The sequence below is a fragment of the Megalobrama amblycephala genome, linkage group LG4 (genome assembly GCF_018812025.1).
Source record: "Megalobrama amblycephala isolate DHTTF-2021 linkage group LG4, ASM1881202v1, whole genome shotgun sequence".
In the NCBI taxonomy this organism is placed as follows: Eukaryota; Metazoa; Chordata; class Actinopteri; order Cypriniformes; family Xenocyprididae; genus Megalobrama; species Megalobrama amblycephala.
Window position 1 is genome coordinate 17,505,283 of NC_063047.1, and position 23,708 is coordinate 17,528,990.

Genomic DNA, 23,708 nt, shown 5'->3' on the forward strand with positions numbered 1-23,708 from the left:
TCGATTTGCTAAATCTTGAGCACGATTTACTATTTAGTTTCCTCGATTTGCTGAATCTTAAGCACGATTTACTATTTCGTTCCCTCGATTTGAGCGCGATTTACTATTTCGTTCCCTTGATTTGAGCGCGATTTACTATTTTGTTCCCTCGATTTGCTAAATCTTGAGCGCGATTTACTATTTTGTTCGCTCGATTTGCTAAATCTTGAGCACGATTTACTATTTCGTTCGCTCGATTTGCTAAATCTTGAGCGCAATTTACTATTTCGTTCGCTCGATTTGCTAAATCTTGAGCACGATTTACTATTTTGTTCGCTCGATTTGCTAAATCTTGAGCGCAATTTACTATTTCGTTCGCTCGATTTGCTAAATCTTGAGCACATTTTCTATTTCGTTCGCTCGATTTGCTAAATCTTGAGCGCAATTTACCATTTCGTTCACTCGGTTTGCTAAATCTTGAGTGCGATTTACTATTTTGTTTCCTCGATTTGCTAAATCTTGAGCACGATTTACTATTTCGTTCGCTCGATTTGCTAAATCTTGAGCGCAATTTACTATTTCGTTCGCTCGATTTGCTAAATCTTGAGCACGATTTACTATTTCGTTCGCTCGATTTGCTAAATCTTGAGCGCAATTTACCATTTCGTTCACTCGGTTTGCTAAATCTTGAGTGCGATTTACTATTTCGTTTCCTCGATTTGCTAAATCTTGAGCACGATTTACTATTTCGTTCGCTCGATTTGCTAAATCTTAAGCACGATTTACTATTTCATTTGCTAAATCTTGAGCGCGATTTACTATTTCGTTCCCTCGATTTGAGCGCGATTTACTATTTTGTTCCCTCGATTTGCTAAATCTTGAGTGCGATTTACTATTTAGTTTCCTCGATTTGCTGAATCTTAAGCACGATTTACTATTTCGTTCCCTCGATTTGAGCGCGATTTACTATTTCGTTCCCTTGATTTGAGCGCGATTTACTATTTTGTTCCCTCGATTTGCTAAATCTTGAGCACGATTTACTATTTCGTTCGCTCGATTTGCTAAATCTTGAGCGCGATTTACTATTTCGTTCGCTCGATTTGCTAAATCTTGAGCAGGAGTTACTATTTCGTTCACTCGATTTGCTAAATCTTGAGCACGATTTACTATTTTGTTCGCTCGATTTGCTAAATCTTGAGCACGATTTACTATTTCGTTCGCTCGATTTGCTAAATCTTGAGCGCGATTTACTATTTTGTTCGCTCGATTTGCTAAATCTTGAGCACGATTTACTATTTCGTTCCCTCGATTTGCTAAATCTTGAGCACGATTTACTATTTCGTTCCCTCGATTTGCTAAATCTTGAGCACGATTTACTATTTCGTTCACTCGATTTGCTAAATCTTGAGCACGATTTACTATTTCGTTCCCTCGATTTGAGCGCGATTTACTATTTCGTTCCCTCGGTTTGCTAAATCTTGAGCACGATTTACTATTTCGTTCCCTCGATTTGCTAAATCTTGAGCACGATTTACTATTTCGTTCCCTCGGTTTGCTAAATCTTGAGCACGATTTACTATTTCGTTCCCTCGATTTGCTAAATCTTGAGCACGATTTATTATTTCGTTCACTCGATTTGCTAAATCTTGAGCGCGATTTACTATTTCGTTCCCTCGATTTGAGCGCGATTTACTATTTCGTTCCCTTGATTTGAGCGCGATTTACTATTTTGTTCCCTCGATTTGCTAAATCTTGAGCGCGATTTACTATTTCGTTCGCTCGATTTGCTAAATCTTGAGCACGATTTACTATTTCGTTCACTCGATTTGCTAAATCTTGAGCACGATTTACTATTTTGTTCGCTCGATTTGCTAAATCTTGAGCGCGATTTACTATTTCGTTCGCTCGATTTGCTAAATCTTGAGCGCGATTTACTATTTCGTTCGCTCGATTTGCTAAATCTTGAGCGCGATTTACTATTTCGTTCGCTCGATTTGCTAAATCTTGAGCGCGATTTACTATTTCGTTCCCTCGATTTGCTAAATCTTGAGCACGATTTACTATTTCGTTCACTCGATTTGCTAAATCTTAAGCACGATTTACTATTTCGTTCCCTCGATTTGAGCGCGATTTACTATTTCGTTCCCTTGATTTGAGCGCGATTAACTATTTTGTTCCCTCGATTTGCTAAATCTTGAGCGCGATTTACTATTTTGTACGCTCGATTTGCTAAATCTTGAGCGCGATTTACTATTTCGTACGCTCGATTTGCTAAATCTTGAGCACGATTTACTATTTTGTTCAGTCGATTTGCTAAATCTTGAGCACGATTTACTATTTCGTTCACCTGATTTGCTAAATCTTGAGCACGATTTACTATTTCGTTCCCTCGATTTGAGCGCGATTTACTATTTCGTTCCCTTGATTTGAGCGCGATTTACTATTTTGTTCCCTCGATTTGCTAAATCTTGAGCGCGATTTACTATTTCGTTCCCTCGATTTGCTAAATCTTGAGCGCGATTTACTATTTTGTTCGCTCGATTTGCTAAATCTTGAGCGCGATTTACTATTTTGTTCCCTCGATTTGCTAAATCTTGAGCACGATTTACTATTTCGTTCGCTCGATTTGCTAAATCTTGAGCGCGATTTACTATTTTGTTCCCTCAATTTGCTAAATCTTGAGCACGATTTACTATTTCGTTCGCTCGGTTTGCTAAATCTTGAGCACGATTTTGCTTTCTTTTTTTCCTGTTTGTCATGTGTGGGGCTTCATAAGTTAGTCTTCTGATTGACCTTCTAACTGGACAGCTCTATTCATGCATCAAAGGGTTATCAGAGGTCAGAAACAGACAAACATGAGCCATGACTATTATTTTATCAATGCCAGGTTATAAGTATATACTCTATAAGAAAAAGTAAATGAATGTCTTGACATCTCTGTCTTTATAAATGCTCAGTATAGACTGTCGTGTGATGTATAGAGAGGTTCATTTCGACCCACACCCATGCATTCAGGCAGGAAAAATAGATGTTCATACATGCAAGGCTTCTTTCTTTCTTGTCTGTCGTCACTGTAGTCACAGCACTTGAAGAAAGCATGCTTCAAACACTGAGATCAGATGACAAAACACCATTCAATACCCGGACTATCATGTTAACTGTGCTTTCAGGATCCTCGTGAAATATTTATGTGCACATTGTTCGCACCGTTTAAAATGAATGGACTTCAGTCATATTTAAAAGTGAATGTATTTACAGTATGTTAACATTATTTATTACGTGGTTAATGTGATATTTACATTATACACTATAGTGTTGAACTCTGTTTCTCCCACACCCACAGACATTAAACAAACCCTTCCCGAGGCTGAGCTGCTCAAAGTTCACTCAAAATCTTTCTGTGCAAGCATGCTGAAGATAATATATCACACAAAAGTATAGAAAAAAAATAATTTTTAGACTATAAATAAGGGAGCCTGGGACTAGCTGTCACAGTGTTACTCCATTTATCATTCTAGCTGAGGTGAGTTAATTTAAAAATGCCCAACAATTTGTACCTAAATATTTCATGAGCACCACAGAAAGGGAACCAATGTTAGACAAGGGCTGTAACATTAGTCTGGGTATTGAATGGTGTTTTGTAATCTGAACTCTGTGCTTTTTGCAGCATCTTTGTGATGCCACAAAGGGGAAAAAAGGGAAGGGGGAGCTTGTATATATTTGAATGGTTGGGTGTGTCCTGAAGTACAATGAAGACAAAACAGAACATATCAACACAATTTGTAAAAGAAATGTGCTGATGTTCTGTAGGATGGGTAACACTTCCATCAGCCTCTTCAGGACTTGCTGGTGTTGTGTGGTATAGTCGCATTGACGCTATAGACTTTATTTCAATGAAAAAGAAAGTTGTCAGAAGTGGGATTCGAACCCACGCCTCCAGGGGAGACTACGACCTGAACGTAGCGCCTTAGACCGCTCGGCCATCCTGACACACGAGCTTTGATGCGGCAGTTCTGTCACTGACTATGAAGTTTACAGTCGGCATGTTTATAACATTTTCAATGAGATTTACAAGTTGCAAAAGGCGTGAATACTGGCGGCTGCGACTGTGAGCCAGAAACAGTAAACACGCGTCATACGTACAGTCATTTCATAATAAAAGTCCCTGAGTTTATTTTGCAGAGCACAATTTTCAGTAAAGCCGCTTTGAAACGACACGGACTGTGAAAAGAGCAATCCAAATAAAATGAATCGAATTGACTTGACCTGACCTAAATAAAGATAGCATGAATTTGACATTGTTACGAAGCTTAAGGGCTTTTAAAACATCTTAGAACAGCTTCCTCTAATGTTTCCTTAATGAAAACCGTGGACATTTCTTAGTTCAGAGGTGAAAAATATCAGAATCAGAAGTAGTTTTATTGCCACTGGAATTTACACAAGGAATTTAACTTGGTATTGAAGCTTTTAGTGCACACATAAAAATATAACAAAACATATATTGCTTTTAGAATAAATTAAAAAATATATAAAGTATAAGACAGATAGATTTAGTCAGAATAAACATTTACAGATAATGAACATATTTAAAGTATTGTGAATAATATTATGAATAAATAGGATTAATACATTTTACGAAGATATTGCACTAAACAGTGGAGTATTGCATTTTAAGGGCATTTAACTGTTCAAGAGGGAATAGCCTTTGGGAAAAAAACTATTCCTGTGCCTAGATGTTTTGGAGAAAAAAACAGAACATATACAAACACAACTTATAAAATATATGTGCTCATGTTCTGTGGAATGGGTAACACTTCCATCAGCCTCTCCAGGACTTACTGGTGTTGTGTGATATAGTAGCATTATGTTACAAGATGTATTTCGATGAAGAAAAGTGAGCTTGTCAGAAGTGGGATTCGAACCCACGCCTCCAGGGGAGACTACGACCTGAACGTAGCGCCTTAGACCGCTCGGCCATCCTGACAGATAAACTCATATATCGCAAAAACAGGCCAGAAGTGTAGCTCTTTCAAAGATTTTCATAGTTTCTGCATTTATAACAGACTGATTAATAAATACTTTATATTCTTTGAGATTTGCAAGTTGCAACGGGCGTGAATACTGACGGCTGCGACTGTGAGCCAGAAACGGAAAACACGCGCCATGCGTACAGCAATTTCATAATAAAAGGCCCTGAGTTTATTTTAGCATGCTTTTAAAAATAAAGCCGTTTTATATTCAGTAAAGCCGTTTTGAAACGATATGGGTTGTGAAAAGAGCAATTCAAATGAAATTAACTGACTTAACCTGACCTTAATAAAGATGGCATGAATTTGAATTTAAAGCTTATGGCCTGATTCTGCTAAAACACCGAACACCTTCTTCTAAGGTGATTTCATAAATGAAAAACGGGGACATTTCCTAGTTCAGAGATAAAAATATAATTGAAATCTCACTTTTAATTATCTATTAATTAAAAAATGGGGAGAATGCATTTTATACGTTTTTGTATTGTAATAATTATATTAATAATTATGTTTTAATCCGATTCGCAAGAAAAATCACACTATATGAAAAATAGTAAATAGTAACCATTGTAAGATAAAAACTATATTTTAACAAAATTATGACTTTACGAAGCACATTACAAAAATAAAACTAAATATTTTTTTTCATTTTTTAATTGACATGTAATGTTGGAATGGAAATCAGATTGGTGGCCAGTTAAGACCAGCAAACTAAATGTCTGATCTTTGGAGTTTTTCAGGGAACATTTGAAATGTGTAAGATTTAGGTCTACTGTTATTCATCAAATAACCCAACACATGTTCTGCTGGCCTGGTCCACCAACATCATCCTGATGGAGCAACATCACATGATGTGATGAGGTCAGGAGGGGTGTTATTATAGCAACAGCCTTCTAAAACCATCTGGGTGTGTTTTATCACATGAATGAACATATGAATTCTTGTTAGTTAAGTGTAGACACAATATAAAAGTTACTTAAATTGGTGTAAATTAGCTGCTTTATGACACATTGTTTGTGTGCTGAGGTTCATGGTCAGCCCTCCTCTCTTATATGAGTCACATGCAAGATGCTAAATATTACATATTGAACTGTTTTCTGGACAGAAAGGGGATTGATTGGTCCAGCTGCATTACTGACATATAATAAAATGGTTTTAAATAATAGTATCAAATGCATGTTTCATTTCAGGATCTGATTATGCCAAAATAATATTTCAAAGCTTGAGAATGTTGTGTTGAAATTAACACAAATAGCACAGCTTTTTAATCACTGCATATGGCAACTTAGACCCGTATTGTTAGCGGTCTCGTTACATAATATTTAATGTCACAACTGAACCATGGGACATCATGAATAACTTCTCCAGAATGTTCTGCAGCAACTCCTGAGGGTCAGACCGTGATCATGTGACACGTTTAAAGAAACAGACTTTTATGCAAGCTCTCAGAGGAAGACTGTGTGATGCCAAAAAAAATGGGAAAACATTTGATATCAAAAGACATATCCTGTCTATCCTGAAGGTTCTGAGAGTCCTCCAGGCGGACTGTCATGCGCCTTTTACTGAGGAGTGGCTTCCGTCTGGCCATTCTACCATACAGGCTGATTGATGGAGGGCTGCAGAGATGGTTGTTCTCCTCTCTCCACAGAGAAACAGGTTCAATGGCATGTCAACAACACTCTACTACAACAACTCTTCCTCTTCTCTAAAGCAGCCCAACATGGCCTCACTCCCTTTGTTGTGTGTTCTCGGGGGCGGGGTTTATATTAATTTTGGGGTTTGTGATGTCACTAACCCAGGAAGAAGCTGAAGACTTTTTTTCTTCAGTAGAACACAATTTTTATTTTTTTTTTATCTCCAACCGTCTGTCAGTTGTATAAAGCATTGAAACGGTAACTCCATCTATAAGAGTAAAAAAAACAAACATGCACAGACAAATTTTTTATATCAAAAAATGATATAAATACCGTTTTCTCGCACAAACCGATCGTTTCGTGTCTTAGGACATCAATGTGTCGTCACGAGCCGCAGGGTTTCATTTGGTTTTGTCTGTCGTGTTTTTTTGACTCTTATAGATGAAGTTCCCATTTCAATGCATTATACCACTGACAGACGGCAACGGTTGGAGTTAAAAATTATCATTTGTGTTCTACTAAAGAAACAAAGTCACCTACATCTTGGATGTGCTGGGGGTAAGCAGATAAACATCAAATTTTCATTTTTGTGTGAACTATCCCTTTAAACTGCGAATTCTCTAAAAGAAAATATCTCCTTTGCATTGAACTTTGAGCGTCGTAACTTTGCAGATGTTGTTTATGATCAAACAGCAACATTACACACTTACTTAAGTTAAACAAGTGAAATCATAATAAAATTTACCAGTTATCATTTCAAATACGTCACACAGTACTTCTCTACTTTTACTTAAGTAAAAATCTGTCTTTACAACTTATTTCACCAGTTTTATCACTACTTTCACTCAAGTAATAGAGTTATGTACTTTGTCCACCTCTGCACAAACTTGTACTTTGTACTTGTAAATTGTCAAGGAGTGGTTGCTGTAATTCAGAGTCAAATCAAGTGAAGGTTCATGTTCTCAGGCTGCTGGCATTTGAAGACAGATTACTTTACAGAAACAGAAGATATGTAAGTACATTTTTACAAATAAAAGCAATCAGTTTCATGAAGTAAAGCCTTCCCTAATATTTTTGAGATCATCTTCAAGAATCTTTAGGACTTCAGCTGGATTTTCCTAAATTTTAACAGATTACGGTAAATTCTTAATTAATTTTTGTAGTGTTTGACTACTCGTTTATTCTCCTGTCTACTTCATTTCACTTCAAGTTCTTATCTGTATTATTTCTAACTAGTTTACTTTTCCTAATTTCCAAACTAGACTTTGCTAATTGTTGTTTGAGTACAGTACTCTGGTTGTAAAGCGTTTTGTGAGTCATGAATGATTTTGTGTCTATGTGGCTCAGAGAAAAATCTACAACCTGTAGAATTAAAGGTGCAATATAAGATTTTTGCAGTAAAAGATCCAAAAACATGCACTAGGCCATATATATTTTGTTCACTTGAGTACTTACAATATCCCAAATGTTTGCAACTATTTGTAAATCGTGAGAAAATTGCAATTTTAATCAAGGCTCCGGGACGTGTGAGGAGTCGCCTGTCAATGGCGTCATACCCGCGTTACCCTCGGTTTCCGGTTTATTTTGTAGAAACCATGGAAACACCAAAGACGCTTTAATATTTACATGTTTTAATAGACAAGTGAACAACTGTTTTGATATATTTATAGACAGAAAACTAATTGTTGTTATATAGCTCAACGTGTTTAGTCTCATTGTTTAAATCTAATTTTCTTGATTTTTTGCGAGTCTCATGCTTTACCATGCCTCAGAGAAAAACACTGTTTTGTGAAGTAGCTAACATAGCATAATTAGATGCAGCTTTATTTTTAGCAACAGTAATACAGAATTTTCTCCATCATACAATGTTTTAAAATTAATTGCATGTCATTTATCAACACAATCATCCAGCATTTAATATGATATTGTAAAATCGATCTATCTTACTGCAGTGTGTAACAGTGTCTCACAGCAGCCGCCGAGCGAACGCACAGAGTAACGTTATAACATCATTTTCAACACTCTCAAATGTATCTAATATGATAAACAGAGCTGCGTTACCTCATACTCACGACCGGAAAAGGCGACTGTGTCATAATAAAAGTCCCGCTGCTCGTGAGGCGTGTTGATCAATCGCTCCAGCTCCTCGTTCAGCTCCACAACACTCGCTCCTGCTCTGATTCATACTACAGTAACGTTAATAATCACATCCATGAACATGATTTCTTCCCGAGTCCTATCCTGATTCTTTTCCAACGGCCGTTGAGGTGAAGACCACATGTCCTATGATTCCACGCTTAAACTTGCCATCATCAAGCTACGCCTTTGTTTTGAATAGGCCTCTAGCGACCTCTAGCGGACAAATATTACATATTGCACCTTTAAATTAGAAATATTTTCTCTTCTCACAGTTCCTGCTCTAATCATGGAGGCAGCAAATCTTTTATGTGATTCACTCTTCCGCTGGATAGAGAACCGAAAGGAATGTGCAGATAAGCTGTTGGAACTGGCGCAAGAGCTTGGCGCTTTATTTGCCAAGCTCTGAGCCTCGTTCGTTCCCCTGTGATCACAAGTAGCCTGAAGGTATCTGCCGAAGAAATGGTGGAGAACATTGGACGCATTGGCATTAAAGCAGGATCAAGGGTATCAGCTTTCTTTTCTCAAGCATTCCATTTTAAGAAAATTGCAACTTTGAAATCCTCTTTGATTATTTAAGAGAACAGTTTTAAAGGGTTAGTTCACCCAAAATGAAATTTCAGTCATTAATTACTCACCCTCATGTCGTTGAACACCCGTAAGACCTTCGTTCATCTTCAGAACACAATATATTTAAGATATTTTCGATGAAATCCGAGCAGTATATGACTCGTCCAATATAATCAACACATTCAAGCTCCAGAAAGGAACTAAAGACGTTGTTAAAACAGTCATGTGACTGCAGTGGTTCAACCTTAATGTTATGAAGAGACGAGAATACTTTTTGTGCGCAAAAACAAAACTAAAATAAGGACTTTATTCAACAATCTCTTCTCTTCTGTGTCATTCTCATTCGTTGCTTACATCCAGCGCTTCCAGGTTTGACTCATTATTGGCCGGCTCCTGCGTCAGCATCACACGCATGCATCATGCTGATCACGTGATCAGCGTCAGCCAATACTGAATAATTAATGATAGAAATTACATTTTTGAGCGAACTAACCCTTTAAAAATTCAATGTATTGACCTCATATGACAGTGATTTTGTGATTGTGCTTCTTTCTAGGTTCTGGGTGCGATTGGTTTAGGCATGTGTCTGTATGACCTGATTGTGAAGAGTGAAGAATTAGTAAAGGGCAATCGAGTCACGGAGGCCAGCAAGTTCCTACGGGATTCAGCCAGGGAAATACTGGAAGGCCGACAAAAGCTAAAGGAACAGCTGGATGCAATGCAGTATGATATATCCTACAAATTTTTAATTTCTACTAATTTATCTGTCTTGGCAAAAGCCAATATATCTTGTATTTGTCTGAAATTGTACAGTAACGCAATATTGAGAACGCAAACAATAATGAAGGTCTGAAGGTGACTGACTGATGCACAGTACAACTTTTCTCATTACAGCGAAATCATCCAAAAATTGTTCCAACTGAAGAACCTCATCAAGAACTTGGGGGGATATTCTCTCAGCATGAATCAAAATGAACGGACCATAATGGATTATATCATGGGAACATGTACAGACAGCACAGTTGTCTCCTGGCTTCAGAGAGAAATTAATCAGATTCAATTTGTGAATCTAATACGATTTTTTATGGAGAGGTTGGGACCCTATCTTCCGAAATCAAGAGAGGATGGTGCAAGTCACACACACATTGTGTTTGTAGGTCATGGCACACTTGCCGACCAGTTTATGCCAGCAGGTGGCCTGGTGCCTTTACCCAGCATCACAGACACCATTCTTTACTCTCCGTGGAACTGCAGCATTGATGCCTGTGCTGCATCTGCAATTGCTCATGGGTTAATTCAAGTGACAAACAGGACGTTTTACAATACGACTGACAATATGGATTATTGTGAGCCGGACCCTTTGCCAGATCCCAGTGATCCTTCTATCCCCTGTGACCCCTGAAGAAAGTGCATGGACTCTTTTCCAGGATCTTGGGATGAATAGAATGGAAATAGATGGCCGTGTTATTATTCCATGTGTTGTCCCACGAGATCAGGTAAATGCATTTGGAAAGATCCCCCTGTTCATATTCATATTTGCAGCATCAGTTATACTAATGATCCATGGGAAAACAGCTACTGTGCACCTGGCTGCTTGTTTGGACCGTGCAGAAAGTCCACAAAGGCGAGAAGAGTGGCGAAGACAGTATGCCTACACAAGTGATGGAACTGTTATGACTGTGAACATGGATAATAGGAACTTGAATGTGAACTTATTCAGAGCCTTTAGATTATTGTTTGACAGAAACCATAGATAAATCATCTGGGCAACATCTATATGAGCGACCCAGAGTGAGGCAATTTAGACCAGCCCAATTTTTCATGTTGGAAGAAGTTAGATAAAATAAGTGACAGTTTAGGTCTCTCTATCCCATCATATTTACTACCGACATGTTTCAAATGCAACATAAATGAAAATAAATGAAATGTTTTTACCCAACTGTCTTTTCTATATTTCAATGCAAAAATAAAACAAATGTTTTCAGACACCTACTTCTGAAGAATGGAGGAAAATAGCACATGAATTTGATGTGAAGTGGCAATTTCCTGATTGCATTGGAGCAATTGATGGACAAACGTCTTCATTCAGCCCCCAGCCAACAGCACTAGCATGTATTACAATTACAAATCAAGATTTTCCATCATATTGATGGTTGTAGTGGATGCCAACTACAGATTCATCTACACAAATGTTGGTGTTCAAAAGTCTCAGATGCAGGTGTATTCGCACAGTTGGATTTGCAAGCAATATAATGAAGTATAAATACGGTATAACTGCAGTTCAGTGATACTGAAATGCCTGTATAAGCTTACCACTCATACTACATTACTGCAGCTGTGGTTACAGCACTACTGTACAGCAAGTAAATGATGTGGACGACTGACATGCAACATTTACCCATATGTGAGTTTAAAAAAGAAAAGAAAAGAGAAAGTTGTCTTAAAGGGTTAGTTCACCCAAAAATGAAAATTCTGTCATTAATTACATGTCGTTCCACACCTTTGTTCATCTTCAGAACACAAATTAAGATATTTTTGAGGAAATCCAATGGCTCAGTGAGGCCTGCATTACCAACAAGACAATTAACACTTTCAGATGACCAAAAGGGTACTAAAAACACATTTAGTACAGTTCATGTGACTGCAGTGGTTCAACCTTGACGAGAATACTTTTTGTGCGCCAAAAAACAACAACAAAATAACTTACAACAGTATCTAGTGATGGCTGATTTCAAAACATCTATAATATAACAAAAAATCTATAATATAAATAGAGATCAGTGGGCGAGTCACAGAATCTAGATAAGGTTTGTCCGAGAAGTTGCTAGATTTGTTGCGCTCAAGTCTCAAAGGGGTGGGGAAGTCGCTAAATCTAGCGACAACATCACTAAATTGGCAGCACTGATCCTGAGATACCTTCTTCTGGTAGATTTCTGAAGGCAGCATTGATGTATCCTTCTCTGCCTTTGATATCCCACAATCCTGTGACAGTTGAGCTAAAAACAGAAATATGGCATCTTAAAGTTGTTGTTTCTGGTCAGTTTTGAGTGTAAATGTATGTTTTTGACCACTTCTGATTTCATTTCTAGCAAGAAATTACTAGTGTAGTAATTAAACATTTGTTTAGTTCTCACCAAAGCTCGCCCTTTTGTAAGGTACCGTCATGCGCAAACGCTGCCTGCAGAGAAATTGCCTGATAAGGCAGCAAGGCAACAGCCTCGTTTTTAGATGCAGCCTACAATGGTAAGAGAAATCCCATAATACACTGTGAGGGTCATGGCGAATGAATTCCCGCATCTGACCAGAAGATGGCGACCGCAGCTGAATCATCCATCCATTTTCCAAACCGCTGGTCCAATGTGGCTACAGCGCAATATCATGCAGGAATAAATTCATTTTTGAATATTAAATCGTTTAATTAGGTTTATACATAGTTTTCATGACAGAGTTCAAGATAGATCTTTTCATTAGCTGCAGTATGCAACTCATTATTAAACAGCATAAACTACGCAAAAGCAACAAGAATGTGTTCTTCTTGCACACTCTATACCTGTAAAACATTTTTACATAAAAAGAGCAAAATGAATATGAGATTCTGAATGAGCCAGCAGGCTGAAGGAAAGGCTACAGCTGTCATTCTGGATATCAAAAGATCAAGGCAGAACAATTGTTTCAAAGGCAGTGACCACTCACAAACAGAATGAGATGTAGTTAACGTTTTCAAAGAAAATGTGAGATACTCACTACTGTAAGCAACATTTTCACCAACAGGCAAAACTGGTGAACATCTGAATGCATCAGTACAGGAGTTTAACAAACACTTGAGTGTGCAAATCAAAACACCGCAACACCAAACTCCTTGAAAGCTCTTATTTTAATATAATTTGACAAGACACATTCATAGAAGACAATAAAAACATGAATAAGAACAGAGCAGAGAACTACAGCTATACAAGACAGTGTAAAAGAGCAATAAAACAACCTTAGAGTTTGTTTACATCAAACATCAGGCTCATTAACGGTCAAAGATCTTAACCAATTAATGTTTCTCACACACAGGTGACAGCACAGACCGCAAACCACTGGTGAACTCAGACCAGCAGATTCCTGAATGTCTCAAACAGGTCCTTGAGCAGATCCCATCAGTGATTTGGGACGGCCTGTGGGTTGTAGACGGGTGGCAGAACTCTGCGTGAGTTTGCTTTGACCCACGGGTGCTCGATCACGCTCTTGAGCGGCATACGCATGGACGGACTGTGACGCAGCAGCTTAGAGATCAGATCACGAGCGCCGTCAGAAACCACTTTAGGAAACTGCAGATCCACCTGTGACAAACACAAGAGAAACTCTATTAGGGCTGAAACGATTAGTCGACATTATCGACAACGTCGACAATAAATTGTCGACAAATATTTTTGTTGTCGAATAGTCTCTTGATCTCATACGACCTATTTGAAGGGCCTGCAATAACGCGGTGTAACCAGTGGGGCGCTGTAGCGCAATACTGTAATGCAGCCCTCCGGGATCCAATCCAATAAAAGAAGTCAGTGCTTTGGAGAGCATAGTGCAAACGACGTCGAACCCGTGAAATGTGGGAGATTAACATAGCATAAACATAACAAACATAACGTTTAGCATAACTACAGAATACTGTCATGCAGGGCCACCAACTCTCATTCAAACTCACTGTTCTCACGCCACACGTTCATTTTCTCACACAGTGAAAGATGCATCGCAGAGCAAAGAGGACACAGACAACGGCAACGCACCGACAGATCAGGTTACTTTTGATATAAAACTAAGTCTAAGCTTTTAAATTCAGTCAATATTACTACGGGATTCAAACAATACTTGTGGTGGTGACTGTTTAACGTTGTGTGGCAGATCGCTGTAACACCTCGGTTCAAGCGGCATGTGAACCTATTCCCCTCTATTACAGCGCGAAATAAACATGAATGAACATCAAAAAGTACTTACTGAACTTACTGAAATGAATCCATCTCTATTGTAATCACTTAATCGGAGTTTTAACCGCAGAAAGAAGTCAATAAAACTTGCAAACAAATATATCACACAAAATGTAACATTTACCTCAGGAAAGCCATTCAATGACCATAAACTCGATAGTTTGTGTGTGTACACATATATATATATATATATATATATATATATATATATATATATATATATATATATATATATATATATATGTGTAATATGTGTATGTATGCATGTTGTTTCATTTTTCACAAAAACCCCCACATGATTACATTATATTTATATATTTATATTTATAGTATATTGGTCTATTCAGTTGGCTTAAAAATGATTAAAAATACACTTTTAAAAGCTGAAGTGATTTTCTTGTTTTATTTACTAGTTTAAAGTACAGTATAACTCAATATTTTAACTAATTGCTAAAGTAGAATAATCGAACAAAGCCTACTGATTAATCAGTGCAATAATCGACAGATTAATCGATTATCAAAATAATCGTTTGTTGCAGCCCTAAACTCTATGAGCAGGGGTCACTTTCATGAAACGTTAAATAAAATAGCAGTCAGGTATCAAGTTAAGAACATTTTGCATTCGCAAAAACTTGAAAAGGAGCACAAAACACAAAGATTAAACTTAAAAATTTGAATTCCTGAAAAGAATGTTCTTAAAAATCATAAATAACCTCCAATTTGTAGTGATGCATAATATATAGTATATAAAATGGATAATTCTATATATTTGAAAGCCGATAATCAATATATTGGCCGACAAATCTAAATCCAATTTTTTTATGATTAAAGATGATATTGACTGATTACAAAAGTCTCACCATTAAAAGCCATGTCCCAAACACTTCGACATGAATCAAACGTACAGTAGCGTAGTTTGAACCAGTGCAGGTTTTAAAATTCATTCAAATTTACACTCCTATGGCCAACTTTCATTATACTAAAAAAAAAAAACCCAAAAAAACTAGTGCCTTACAAATAAATAAAACACCTAAATAATGCAAACAAGTCATTGGACAACAATGTTTATATAAAGAATCACGTCGTGCATTAAAATAGTTTCAAAGTGATTTCTGAGAAATGCTGTTGAAAGTGGATCGGACCGAGCACCACAACACTTGTAGCCAATCAGCAGTAAGGGGCGTACACACATTAGAGGGGGAGGTGCCTGTGTTGCATAGAGTGTTCGTTAATTTGTGGGGTGGAGCTATCAAGATGTGATCCTTTTGGGTAGGGGCGTGACTGTTTTGGTGATTTGAAATTACCACATTCTCAGAAATCATTTACTGCACCTTTAATGCACAGCTAGCCTTGGAATATAACACTTACACCATGGTCATTTTATTCTGCTTGATGTTTATAGCGCAATATTTGACTGGAAGGTTAAAACTGATGATTATTTTTGTCAGTTATGGCTCATTAGACAGCATTCTGCCTGATGTGACTTTTGTTTTTTTTTAACTTTGTGGAGTTATCGAATATAAATGTATGCAAAAAAAAACACACAAAACATTCAATTTTATGAAAGTATTTGAAAACGTAAGAATTCGCACTTGCACTTGAGAGCATTAAAGGTCCCGTTCTTCGTGATCCCATGTTTCAAACTTTAGTTAGTGTGTAATGTTGTTGTTAGAGTATAAATAAAATCTGTAAAATTTTAAAGCTCAACGTTCAATGCCAAGCGAGATATTTTATTTAACAGAAGTCGCCTACATCGAACGGCCAGTTTGGACTACATCCCTCTACTTCCTTCTTTAATGACGTCACTAAAACAGTTTTTTGACTAACCTCCGCCCACAGGAATACACAAGAGTTGCGTTTGTAGAGTGTGTTTGTCGCCATGTTGTCGAAACGCTGTTATTTTCATCCCGCAGTCCAATCACCGGGTCTGATTCCGGCTCAAATTGATAGGGTAAAATTAAAGACATGTTTACAATAACACTGAGCGCGTGCATCTCCACGTTATGGTAAGAGGCGTGACCTTTCCGGGCAAGATGCGCTAAGAGCTGCTGTCGAATCACAACACAGGAACCGCTGGCACAATCAGAACTCGTTACGTATTTCTGAAGGAGGGACTTCATAGAACAAGGAAGTCATCAGCCTGTTTTTATGACAGTGGAAACAGCGGTATACAGAGAAGTAAATTATGTGAAAAATACTGTGTTTTTTTACACGCGAAACATGAACACATGTTATATTGCACACTATAAACACAATCAAAGCTTGAAAAAACCACGAAAAACGGGACCTTTAAGAATTTCTTTGAATTTTCCGTAAGAAATTTCTTAACTTCAGAAGATTTTTGAGAAACCAGTCCTCAGAACCTGAAGCATTTCTGCTGACAGACAGCAATGGTTGTTCACACAAAAACAAAAGCATTTTCAGTAGAAATAAGAGAGAGTATAATAAACGTAGTTCTCGACACAGACCTTAGTGATGCGCTTGTATGTTTCCGTGTGGCTGGCCGTCTCGAACGGAGGGTTTCCCACCAGACACTCGTAACACAGCACACCGATGCACCACAGATCCACCTTCTCATCGTGAGTGTGACCCTCGATCATCTCCGGAGGAAGATAGTCCAGCGTGCCACACATGGTGCGGCGTCTGAAACACACGGTCAGAGATGATGAGTTTCACTACAAACATCTAAACATTCTTAAATCAAGATGCATCTACTTGAGCAACAAAATTACTTCAGATATTAAGTCTTATTTTGTGGAAAAACATCAAAATAAAGTTAGATTTTGCTTAAAACAAAAACAAAAAAAAGGGGTCAGAAAAATAAACTTTTAAAGCAAAAACCAGATCATTTCTCCGACCCCCATTGGCAGATATTTTATTTTTTTTTTTGTATTAAGGGATGCTTGTTACCGTAGCGAAGGTGCATGGACAGACCAGCCGAAATCTGCGATCTTGAGTTCTCCTCTGAAGCCCAGCAGAAGGTTTTCTGGTTTAATGTCTCTGTGGATCACCTTCTTCTCGTGACAGTAGTTAAGAGCGTCGGCCAACTCCTCCATGTACTACAAACACACGAGATCAGCATCAACATCAGCGACGCACAACAGACGATAACCGGTGTGTGTTTGATCACTCACAGTGGCAGTTCGCTGATCATCGAAGCGTCCGCAGCGCTGAAGCTCTTTGTACATCTCGCCACGCGGCGCGTACTCCAGAATCAGATACACACGCGTGTCGTCGTAGAAGTAGTTGTAGAACTGCAGGATGTTTGGATGCCTGTTCACACACAGATCAGGATCACCACATGAACCGCTTCTACAGGAAGTAACAGCGGCACACCTGACAAAACTCAAACACACACCTGAGGTGCGACTGGATCTCGATCTCTCTCCTCAGCTGATGTTCGACTCCTTCCTTCTCCATCTGAGATTTGAACAGAACCTTCAGAGCCACGATGGTCTTCAGCTTCCGCTCTCTCGCAAGGTAAACGTTCCCAAACTTCCCCTTTCCGAGCGGACGGCCGATGTCGAAGTCTTTCATGGTGAATTTTCTGGAACAGCAGATATTATTAATAAACACTGATGTTCTTGTTCAGTATTTCTGTCTTGTTTTCCAGTAAAAACATCTAGACATACTTAAAAATGAACTTTTACTGGAGAAGCAAAATCTTGTTTTCTGAGAATCTGATCAAGTGAGTTTATGCATAAAACAGGAACAAACAAAAGTTTATTTTGCCAACTTCACTGGCAGATATTTGTTCTTGTTTAAAGCATAAACTCACCTAACTGTGATCAATTTCTCAGAAACATTAACAGTCATTTTGCTTCTCCAGTAAATGTAATTAACTCGAGTGAAGTCTGAAGTTAACTAGGTTTACTTGAAGGGTTAATTCACCCAGACAGCCAGTGATTATGGTTTATAAAGTAATGCATATGGATATTTTTCAAAAACACATCGCTTCACTTCAGAAGGTCTTTATTAACCCCCTGGATCTGTATGGATTACTTTTATGATGGATGGATGCAATTTTTTTGGGCTTCAAAGTCTAAGGTTCCATTCACTCCCATTATAAAGCTTGGAAGAGCCAGGATGTGTTTTAATGCAACTCCGATTGTGTTTATCTGAAAGAAGAAAGTCACCTAGGATTGCTTGATTATGGGATACATTTTCATTTTTGGGTCACCTAACCCTTTAAAAGGTGATAAAGAGGATCTTTTCGTCGACTGAGAAACCAAAGACTGTTACTGAGTTTTTGAAATGAGCGCATGCTTACGAACAACCCCCCTCATTTCGAGGGAACGCCTCCCAAAATTCGTGCACGAGTATTGGAACACGAGTGTTTACCACCGGCATTCTCTGTGTCGTGTTAGTGGATTCATTATGTCGGACTCACCGCAGGTAACTCATAATCTGCAGTTGTTACTCCTGTCTCCAGACAAAAACATTGCATGCGGCGCCTGTGGAGTGTGGAAAGTTACTGGAGCGCACAGCCGCACTCGTCTCTCACAAGGAACGTCATGGCAGTGATTGACAAGCCAGAGGGCCAATCGTTTACGCGATGATCGCGTAAACGATTGGCTGATGTTTTTAAGGCCCTACCTCGTGCACAGATGATGTATATTAATATTATTCCTTTCAGTGCACCTAATAAATAGTCTTTTATCAGTTAGTAAAGACAGTTTCAAGTAATATAGCAAAAATGTATAAAACAAAACATCCTCTTTAGCACCTTTAAGGGTTCACATTTCCATTTTTTTTTAACACATTCACATGATCTTCAGCAGGAATGAAAGATGAAACACCCCAAAAGCAAGTTGTTTCAAGTTGTTGTGAAACTTCATATTCATGCATTAATTTTAAAGTGAACTCACTTTGAGCTTGACTTTACTGGAACTCTCCCAGGACCTGAAAGAAAACTAAATCCATCAGTGATCATGGTTTAAAAAAAAAAAAAAAAAAAAAAAATCAATCAATGCAACAAAAATAGTGTTTTATTAAATCTATGAATTAAAGGAGGGGGTGTATCACACACAGTTTCTGCCAATCTCATGTTAATCTTGAGTACATATAGAGTAACAATGCATCCTTCACATCTCCAAAAAGTCTTTAGTTTTGTCATATTTATAAAAGATAGATACACTAAACCGAGTCGTTCTGAAAAAAGCCGAGCTCCTGGAGGCGTGTCTGCCGTTAGTGCCGTGGGCGGAGCTAACGAGTGCACGCAGCTTCTGTCTAGAGATCGCATGCTAGCTGTGACATCATAAATAAAAAGGGAACAAAAATGTGTTGTTTACATTATATGCATCGATTGCCAACAAAACACAGACATCTGATGCAGCTTTACTCACCGCCTGCAATCTGCAAATCCAGTGCCGAACTGGGACTTGTTTACAAAGTATTCGTCACCGAATTCTCGGGAACAAACAAACATCCGTTTGCTGCCCCGGAAAAACAAACTTCATCCACTGTTCACTTAATGCTGGGTTCTTTGGGAAGCTGAAAAAGGTAATCTTTCCCTCACAACCAAAAACACACTCCTTTGGTGACAGGAGCTGCGTCTCATTTCGGAGGCCGCATTTGAAGGCTGCATACTTCATCAAGGAGGTCATATTTAAGAAAAGTAATTGTATTAAAATTGACTGATATTCATTGTGAGGTGTAAAATACTGTCATTTCTTTCTCACGTTGCAACGGTTATTTTTCTTCAATGAGACTGCTTCCATGATGTATGCAGCCTTCTAAGACACAACCATTGTTGAAAAATCTCTCAGCTTTCGTATCCTGAACGAAACGCATTGATGGGCGTGATCTTCCTCTTGCTCTGGGTGATGTTTGTGTGCACGCTTATCAGGGAGAAGTGCCTATACGAGGAATTCCGCTCTCTTTTGAAGTCATACAGGAAACACTCGGAAAAAAACCACTCTCCGAATCCTGTACCAAATCCAGAAGTGGTGTATTTGGCACAGAAATACTCTGTTATACGTCCAACTCATGTTTTGAAACTTTGGCCATGTTTATCATGAGAATGCAACTCTTTAAAGGGTTAGTTCACCCAAAAATGAAAATAATGTCATTTATTCCTCACCGTCATGCCGTTCCACACCCGTAAGACCTTCGTTCATCTTCAGAACAAAAAATAAGAGATTTTTGATGAAATCCGATGAGGCCTGCATAGCCAGCAATGACGTTTCCTCTCTCAAGATCCATTAATGTACTAAAAACATATTTAAATCAGGTCATGTGAGTACAGTGGTTCAATATTAATATTATAAAGTGACAAGAATATTTTTGGTGCGCCAAATAAATAAATAAATAAATAACGACTTGTATAGTGATGGCCGATTTCAAAACACTGCTTCAGGAAGCTTCGGAGTGTTACGAATCAGCGTGTCGAATCAGCGGTTCGGAGCGCCAAAGTCACGTGATTTCAGCAGTTTGGCGGTTTGACACGCGATCCGAATCATGATTCGACACAAAAGATTCATAATGCTCTGAATCTTCCTGAAGCAGTGTTTTGAAATCGGCCATCACTATATAAGTCGTCGTTTTGGTGCACCAAAAATATTCTCGTGGCTTTATAATATTAATATTGAACCACTGTACTCACATGACCTTATTTAAAGATGTTTTTAGTACATTAATGGATCTTGAGAGAGGAAATGTCATTGCTCAGGCCTCACTGAGCCATCGGTTTTCATCAAAAATATCTTAATTTGTGTTCTGAAGATGAACAAAGGTCTTACGGCTATAGAACAACATGAGGGTGATTAATAAATAACAGAATTTTCATTTTTGGGTGAACTAACCCTTTAACAGTGTAAATAAGTCAGAATGCATGAAATAGCATCACACCCCCCCCCCTTTAAGATCATTTATAAATCTAGTGCACTAAACAAATTCACCTGCCAGACAATAAAGTAACTTTGCAGAAAGGTCAAACCAAGACAGCAACCGTATTGCAAACATCCACATCTTTATAGTCAGTTTATAAAGGAAGGTTTGTTCGAGGCACAATTCTTGTTCTTGAGGTTTTACCTGTAACAGTGTGTGTGTCTGAATTCATCTCACCAGCAGCCTGAAACACAAACACACAACATGAGCATCAGACATACATCAGTGACGTGTCCAGCTACAGAGGAGCACGTGATCTCAGTAAACTGCTCTATAACTCGCTAGATGAACAGAAATGACATGATAGTGTTTGTGTCACCTGTGTTTGCAGAGCTCTGGGTTCCCTGTTCTCTTTATTCTGATTAAAAACACACACAAAAGACATCTCAAACTCAACATACTGAACAAATAAAGCACTTTCATTAATAAAAACAAGATATTGGTAATCCAAAAAATACTAATATTGCTAATAACGCCTGAGTAGATTTAGCACTCGTCGTTTCGCTCGGACAATGACGCTTAAGACTTCACAGATCAATCCCTTCGCTACACTAACATCTCCTACACACTTATAAATATATATTTATGCGCTTATACTTAAATGAGATTATTAATATGCGATAAATATACCTGCATGATGATGATTCTTCTGTTCTTGGGTCTGCGCTTCAGCTCTTCCGTTTCTCTCTCAACCGCCTGGATTTAAAATGAAACCCAGCTGTTCTGCTATTGGCCCAACCGCCATGAACGCCTCGCTGATTGGTCCACTACAAAGAACATTCATTGGGCCGAGACCTGCCAATCACTTTGACCCCGCCTCACAGATTTTACACAAACAACAGGATATTTGAAGATCATATATATAATTTTATAATATTTAATACTGTGTGGAATTAAGATATATCTATTTCTTGTATATTTATAAATGTAGTACTCAACATAAATATATGAGTCATTCTACAGAACTGGTTTAAAGTTGGAAACGTCTTTTGTCAAATTTTGTATGTATGAAAACTGTATATTATCCAAGGTACACATTTCTAGTAATTGTGTAGTTAATTCTCATATTGTATTTTCATAAAGTTTTGGATTATTTTTCCTCTCCCCAAATTTGTCACTACCGAAACACAATAATAAATAATTTAATAAGAAGGCTTACATTGACCTATTAAGATTTTGTTTACATCTACATTGTAAATATATTTTTTGCTATTTTATTAAAAAGTTTTCACAGGTAAATCAATAACAATTACAATTTTAATTAATTTCAAGTGTAATTTATGAGATGTGTTGTATTTTGAATCCAATCTTTCTTTGTAAAAGTTTATCACACTGATTTCAAAGTGAAGGATTCATTAGTTTGAATTGAATGAACACTATAATAACAGCTTAGTTGATCATTCAGTATACTTTATTTTTGACAAAACATCCCATGTTTCAGTAGTGACGACATCACATTACAGAATATTAACTCAAATACTAAAACAATATTGATTTGCATAATAAAACATACTAAAATTCTAAGGATTTGCATAACTGTACTAAAATTTTGTTTATTTCCCCCAAATAAATGATTATGTTCCCTTTTGTCACTACCAAAACAATGATGTCACTACCGAAACAATGTCACTACCGAAACAAAACAATGACGTCACTACCGAAACAATGATGTCACTACCGAAACAATGATGTCACTACCGAAACAAAACAATGACGTCACTACCGAAACAATGATGTCACTACCGAAACAAAACAATGACGTCACTACCGAAACAATGATGTCACTACCGAAACAATGATGTCACTACCGAAACAATGATGTCACTACCGAAACAAAACAATGACGTCACTACCGAAACAATGATGTCACTACCGAAACAAAACAATGACGTCACTACCGAAACAATGATGTCACTACCGAAACAATGATGTCACTACCGAAACAAAACAATGACGTCACTACCGAAACAATGATGTCACTACCGAAACAGTACCGAAAGTTTCGGTATTGACAATTTTAGACACTTTTGAGCCGCTCAAAGATGCTAATCATCACATGGTTATCTATCACAGTTCTGAACAGTTGATCACACATAAAAACTACATTTTATAGAATAACACCCAAAAACGTTTGCTTAATTGCAGAAAAAGGTGTTTGTTAGTGACGTTCCTTAAAGTTCCATACAGATGTTCAGACTTCTGAACACATTTAACTCAGAATGATGGATTTATCTACTCTGAAAGAGAGGCTGTGAGAAGGAGGAGCACTGGAATATTTCCTGATGAGAAATGTAGAAGTGTGTTAAAATCAGTCTCAGACAATGAAAACACAGTTTCGGTCATGATGTGAAAATGTGGGACATATATATATAATAATAATATAATATATAATAATATATAATATATATATATAATATATAATATATAATAATATAATATATATTTTACATAAAGTTTCATGACTTAAAAAAAAAATATCAAATTAATATATTTTTTTAACCTCACTT

At 37.6% G+C, this 23,708-nt stretch overlaps 2 protein-coding genes and 2 non-coding genes across 7 annotated transcripts; 1 reads left to right on the forward strand and 3 right to left on the reverse strand.

The window, feature by feature from the left end:
• Nucleotides 1–3,886: 3,886 nt before the first annotated feature.
• Nucleotides 3,887–3,969, reverse strand: trnal-cag. The gene has a single exon. It is a non-coding gene; the product is annotated as a tRNA-Leu (tRNA).
• A 911-nt stretch (nucleotides 3,970–4,880) lies between these two features.
• On the reverse strand, nucleotides 4,881–4,963 carry trnal-cag. Its single transcript has one exon. It is a non-coding gene; the product is annotated as a tRNA-Leu (tRNA).
• A 2,630-nt stretch (nucleotides 4,964–7,593) lies between these two features.
• LOC125266088 lies at nucleotides 7,594–11,430 on the forward strand. The gene is made up of 4 exons (XM_048186558.1): nucleotides 7,594–7,652; nucleotides 9,052–9,283; nucleotides 9,903–10,069; nucleotides 10,241–11,430. Exons 2-4 carry the CDS (start codon nucleotides 9,239–9,241, stop codon nucleotides 10,746–10,748), a joined length of 720 nt encoding a protein of 239 aa, XP_048042515.1. The 5' UTR covers nucleotides 7,594–7,652; nucleotides 9,052–9,238; the 3' UTR covers nucleotides 10,749–11,430.
• Nucleotides 11,431–13,202: 1,772 nt separating this feature from the next.
• On the reverse strand, nucleotides 13,203–21,943 carry aurkb (aurora kinase B). 4 transcript variants are annotated; one of them, XM_048188007.1, is made up of 9 exons: nucleotides 21,832–21,943; nucleotides 21,521–21,559; nucleotides 21,346–21,385; nucleotides 19,182–19,215; nucleotides 17,672–17,860; nucleotides 17,448–17,586; nucleotides 17,224–17,372; nucleotides 16,782–16,956; nucleotides 13,203–13,671 (listed from the first exon to the last, which is right to left on the reverse strand). In XM_048188007.1, the coding sequence occupies exons 1-9, from the start codon at nucleotides 21,835–21,837 to the stop codon at nucleotides 13,489–13,491; spliced, it is 954 nt and encodes a 317-aa protein (XP_048043964.1). In that variant the 5' UTR covers nucleotides 21,838–21,943; the 3' UTR covers nucleotides 13,203–13,488. The 4 variants fall into 4 exon arrangements, with proteins under 4 accessions (XP_048043964.1, XP_048043965.1, XP_048043966.1 ...); XM_048188008.1 differs by having other exon boundaries at nucleotides 21,379–21,385; nucleotides 21,832–21,921; XM_048188009.1 differs by lacking the exon at nucleotides 21,521–21,559 and having other exon boundaries at nucleotides 21,832–21,891.
• Between the last annotated feature and the right edge of the window lie 1,765 nt (nucleotides 21,944–23,708).